Below are 6,020 nucleotides of genomic sequence, written 5' to 3' on the forward strand. Positions count from 1 at the left end.
ATGGAGCAGCTGGAGACTTTAGATAGAGGGAGAGCCACTGTGTGCTGAAGACCTGGGGGGCACGGGGGAAGGATTGCATGGAGGGGATTGTAACCATGGCAATGAGACGGTATATGATAGAATGAATGTAAAACTAATGTTCTCCCATGTAAACTATTACATAATTCACAATAAAACATTTAAGAAAAAAAAAAAGAGGGACTACTACTCTAATAAATGAAAAACAAAAAAAAAAAGAAATCAAACTATTGCATTAGCCAAATCTGATGCACAAGACCTTTGAAAGTGTTGAAGAGCATAGATGTCAGTTTGGGGACTAAGGTGTGCTTGACACAAGTCATTGTATTTTCAATAGCCTCATCTCATGGTGGTGGTGGTTGTGCGCCACTGAGTCAGTTCCAACTTATAACATTCCTTTATAGGGTTTCCAAGGCTGTAAATCTTTACAGGAGCAGAAAGGCTCATATTTCTACTGAAGAACATCTGGTAGATTCAAAGTACTCATTTGCAGTTAGCATACCAGTTTATAATTCACTACGCTATATGCTACTTACCCTCATATGCATGTGCAAATGTGAACAATGAATAAGGAAGACCAAGAATATTAAAGGTACCCTGTACTGCCAGAAGGAAAAACAAATCTATGTTGGGAGGAATACAACCAGAATGCTCCTTAGAAGCCAAGATGGCCAGATTTTGCGTCTCATACTTTGGACATATTATCAGAAGAGATCAGTCTCTGGTGAAGGACATCATTCTTGGTAAAGTGGAGGGTCAGTGAAACAGAGGAAGACCTCCAAGATGATGCATGAGCACAATGACAGCTGTCATGGGTTCAAGAATAACAACAATTGTGAGGATAGCACAGGATCCAGCAGTGTTTTGTTCTGTTGTGCACAGTGACAATATGAGTCATAACTGACTCGATGGACCCTTAACTACAACCGGTCAAGTGAATCTTAGTCTTCACAGTGGACTTTATAGCACTTTAAAGAAGTTTTTTTGTAGCAGATTTGCCCTATATGAGATGTCATTTGATTTCTTGATTGCTGCTTCCAAGGGAATTGATTATGGATCCAAGTAAAATGAAGGACCTTGACAATTTCATTATTTTCTCTCATTATCAGGATATTGCTTATTGGTCCAATTGTGAGGATTTTTGCTACTGAAAGCTGTAGTCTTTTTTTTTTTTTTTTTTGAACTTTTTATTGTGAATTGGTCAAAGGTTTACAAAGCAAATCCATTTTCCATTCAAGAATTCACACACGTTTAGTTTCATCTCATTGATTGCCTTCCCCACAATATAACATCTTTCATTCCACTTATTCCTTGTGTTTCTTGCTTCCATTCCACTTTATTTCCTAATCTTCTGAACTTTATCCTTGGTTAAAAAATGGTTCCCTTTTGATCTCAAATCGTTGATTATTAAAAGATGTGCATGCCTCCCTAGTGTTATTACTCCCCTTAGAGGCTTGTTCCTTGTTTGGCTGAAAATTGAGCCGTGGAGGTGAGTTACTTTCTGGATCTGATGTGTGACTGAGGACCAAAGTCTCAGGGGTTCCACCGGGCACTATCTGACCAGTAAAGCAGGCCATTTTTATGATTTTTGAGTTTTTTCCCACATTTTTCTCCCACTCTATCCAAGAGTGCTAGAGACCTGGTGTGGCAACAAAGGATAAACACTCGACCTCAAGGTCAGTTCGAACCATGAGGTCGGTGGTTCAAACTCATCGATTGATCCCTGGAAACCCTTTACATGGTCACCATGAGTCAGAATGACTCAACAGCACTTAACAACAACAACTATCCAAGACCTTTTAATGCAATTCCTTTAGAGCAGTTGGTAGTGGTAGCTGGGTGTCATCTAGTTCTTCTGGTTGCAGGTTCCGATGTCCCCATCATCCATTAGGCTGCTGAACTAATTGTTTCCATGTGTCTTTGATTCTCATCATTATTCTTCCCTCCAGAGATGGAGAGACCAATAGTTGCACTTTATATGGTTGCTCACAAGCTTCTAAGACCCCAGTCACTACTCATCCACGTAAGATGTGAACATTGTCTTGGTGGAGTATGTTATGCCAATCAAACCTTGTTGTCTCCTGACTGAGCACCCGGGCCCTGCAACACATTCCCTCAAGGAATTTAGTTATAGCTAAGAAGTCTTGGTGTGGTACTGCATATTAAAGCGCAGGACTGCAAAGTTGGTTTGAACTACAAGGTTGGCAGTCCAAGATCATCAGTCTCTTCTCAGAAACCCTATACAGGTCACTACGAGTCAGAACTGACTCGAAGGCACTTAACAAGTTTTCAGAATTTTGTCACCTGTATGCTCCAGCACATTCATGGATATATTTGCAGCAAAGATAAATACCCATTCACAAATACCCTCTGCTAAACCTATATCTACTTGTGGGTATGTTCCCAGTGTCCCTCCCACACCCATCTATCCACATTTCTACTGACAGGATGGTGTAGATGACAATATTAACTTCTCTTGAACTCCAGGTTCTATCATTTTTTTCTAGCCTCTCACTTATTGTATCTTATGAAGCCTGTAGTCTTTGCTCTCCATCAGTAAATACTTTCAAGTCCTTTTGCTTTCAGCACGTAGGGCCGTGTCATCTGCATATCGCAGGTTGTTAACCACTCTTCCGCTGCACCTTCCTTGTTTTCACCAATAAAAACTAGTCTGTGATGTACTCAAATCTTTATTTTCCATCAGGTTTATTTCTTTTATTATCTGCAGAGCAAGATTCCCACAGTCTGCCTTGACCCATACAGGCTTTCAAATGTTTGAGCCTATTCATTGTAATTTCCTGAATGACCTCTCATAACTGGCAGTGGAACCTGTAATAGTTAGTAGAAGCTGCTCAGTGGCACCCCCTACAAGTGGCACCCAGGACACATATCATACCTGCCATATCTTAGCTACATCTCTGTGAGTGATTTGCCAGATACAGTGACGGTATGGACACAGGCATGGCAGTAAGAAAGAAAATGTGTCCTATGCAGTAATTCGGCCTGACCAGATGGCTGCTGCATGCTCTCTCATCCGTGAATCACTCTTTGATTCTCCCATTGGGATTCTTTCCATGCTTAAGTCTACCCAGCATTCCCAGATGGGAAGCTCTCTCTGAAACTATTGATTGCTGTGTGCTGGAAGCTGGCACAGACTTACGCTGTATAACAAGAGTGAACAAAACTGATGTTTTTCTGATGGTTTCAGTTAACTCATCATATAGCTTTTCTTACAGAGCCTGTTATTTTGTCCAAAATCGAAGCTGCACATCCACAGAGGAGAGATTGCAAAGATTATCCGAGAATGCCAAGAAGAAAGTTTCTGGAAGAGAGGTAATTGCACCCCTCTTCGTCGTTGTTAATGCTATATATGCTCCAATGTCCTTGGGTGACACAAGTGATTCAACACCTCGGAAGTCAGACCTGGCTATCTGCTTCCAAAGTGTAGAGCACAGTTCTGCTCTCACACACATGGGATCACCATGAGTTGGGATCTACTTGATGACAATTAACAGTAACACCAGATTTGCTATAATAATCTGCGTCACTGTCATGTTGTTGTCATAAAGTGCCATCGAGTTGGTTCCAACCCCATGTACAACAGATCAAAATACTGCCTGGTCCTGTACCATCCTCACAGTTGTTAACTATATTTGAGCATGTTGTTGCAGCCACTGGGTGAATCCATTGTGTCATTATGGTAATGATAGATTTCTCAGCCGGAACTTCGCATAAAGCCCTCGTGAACATTGACATGTGGGGCTGTCTAGAATTTACATCCATGTTGAGATTGGTTTTAGGACAGAGGTAATAATTGGTTAAAGAGCATTCACTTCACTTTCCGAAAAGTAATACTTTCCTTGATGTGATCAAGAAAGTGGAGCAAGAGTAGTATTCAGCATTTCTTAATTGCCAAAAAACAAATATTTCTGAATTCTCCTTGACTCTAGCTTCATAGAGTTCAGGAGCCAAGCCAAATGCACTGCTTCAATCCAGAATTTAGCACAGTGCCTCACACATAGAAAATACTTAACAGTTGTTGAATGAATGATAAATGACAGTAATTCGTTAATATTTCTACATTGTCTTTGAAATAGAGTTGTTTCCTCTTTCTGGGACTGTCTTACATAAGACCAGAGTGTGAATGATTCATCACTTGAAAGTGTCTTAATAGAGCCTATAGATGTTTCGTCAGTATTTTAATAGTAACATTATCAATGCAGGGATAATTTGTACTTGGAAATATTCATTTTGATTTCTTCAGTCATTCAAATTCTGTTTGAACTGTTTGGGAACTATGCTCTTTAGAGGTTGTTATTCATTATGCAGTGCTATGATTACTGATAGTGCTTCTGGACCTGTATGTGTTTTCTGACAACCTATGAGTAAGTCATTTAATTGGGCCCCAGTAGATTAACACTTCAGTATGACCCATTTGTCTACCAGCAGGTAATAGAACCAAACTAGAACCATCCATTGCTATTTGATTTGTCTTAGTTGCTAGGAAGAGCTAGACTTTATCACTGCTCTCTGCTTTTGGAAGAGGTCATTTGATACTCTTTGATAGAACCAGAGACTTATTCTTGCCACACTAAATTGTGTGTTTTAAAAAATCATAGCTAAAGGGCATTCATGGTTAGCATGAAAGTCATCATTTTATAATCTTCAGAAAACAGGCAAATCAAAATTGTGTGACAAAGCGTTGTGAAAGATTAAAAAAAAGATAAAAGAACTGTTTTATATTAAAGCAGATTAGAGAGACATGGTAATGAAATGCAATACAAGGGAGCTTCAAAAATTCATGGAAAAATTCCATTATCTTTTTATTCCTTTTTTCCATGAACTTTTTGAAGTCCCATTGTACATGATCTCTGCTTTCCTGAACTGGGAATAAAAAAAACCCACAATTATGAAGGATATTATTGAGACAATGGGGATATAGATTATGTATTAGTTAATATTGGGGACATGGAGGATCCATAGGATAAACACAGGACTGTGGACGACAAAATCTGCCGTTTGAGCCCACCAGCCACTATGCGGAGAAAGATGAGACTTTTTGCTCCCGCAGAGACTTAAAGCCTCGGAAAGTCTATACAGGGTCGCTATGAGTCAAACCGACTCAAAACAGCACCCAAAACCAACAACAATGATTTGTTAATATTGGTAACCATTTTAAAAAGCCCACATGAAAAAAGTCCTGCAAGAAAATCCCATGTAATACTTAGGGTTAGAATTAGAGTCAGCATTACCAATTGTGTGCCTTTCTCTTGTGTGCATTTATCACAGTGGGAGTGGTTTCTACGTAGACTTTTTTCCTAAAACCATTCATATCAACACATCGACGCTCTTTGTCTTGAACATGCTCATGATAGTGTGATGAAGTATGGGACGTGTTCTTCTTCTTAGAGGACACTTGCTGAAATAATTAGGTGGGGAAGAGTCATGGTGTTTGCTAATTTCAACTGACTCAGAAAACAAAATCAGGGAGAGACAAAGCTAATTTGGCAAAATGTTCACAAATGAATGCAGCTAGACAAAGAGTATGCAGGAGTTTACTGTACTGTTTTAAAACTTTTATATGTTGTTGTTAAGTGCCTTCGAGTTGGTTCCAACTCATAAAGACCCTGTATAGGGTTTCCAAGTAGTGCCTAGTGATATTGAACTGCCGACCTTGTGGTTAGCAGCCTAACACTTAACCCACTGCTCCCAGTAGTTCTCCATGGCTTCTGGGTGAGATGCCTACTTTTAAAATTCCAATATTGAAAGGTATTTTTGTTTTACAGCTCTGCCTCTTTCTCTTGTAAGCATGCTTGTCACCCAAGGACTAGTCCACAAAGGTAAGATTCAATATTTGTTGAGTATGTTAATTTAAGATAGTCTGGCCACTTTTTGGTGCTGAGCATTTATTATTTGATGAAGGATTTATTTATTTCTGCCTATTTTCAACCTAAATGTCTATCATAGGCAAAATAACATTTTCCCAAAATGCACTAATCCTT

The 6,020-nt window shown here is 39.4% G+C and overlaps 1 protein-coding gene across 1 annotated transcript in view; it reads left to right on the forward strand.

Annotated features, from left to right (window-relative positions):
* Positions 1-6,020, forward strand: part of OCIAD2 (OCIA domain containing 2) — a 73,817-nt gene that overhangs the window by 38,487 nt on the left and 29,310 nt on the right. The window contains exons 2-3 of the mRNA XM_006872688.1: positions 3,255-3,351; positions 5,805-5,858. Of these exons, the coding sequence (XP_006872750.1) occupies positions 3,255-3,351; positions 5,805-5,858 (151 nt within the window). The remainder of the gene's footprint in view (positions 1-3,254; positions 3,352-5,804; positions 5,859-6,020) is intronic.

The sequence above is a fragment of the Chrysochloris asiatica genome, unplaced genomic scaffold, assembly GCF_000296735.1.
Source record: "Chrysochloris asiatica unplaced genomic scaffold, ChrAsi1.0 scaffold00209, whole genome shotgun sequence".
Lineage (NCBI taxonomy): Eukaryota > Metazoa > Chordata > Mammalia > Afrosoricida > Chrysochloridae > Chrysochloris > Chrysochloris asiatica.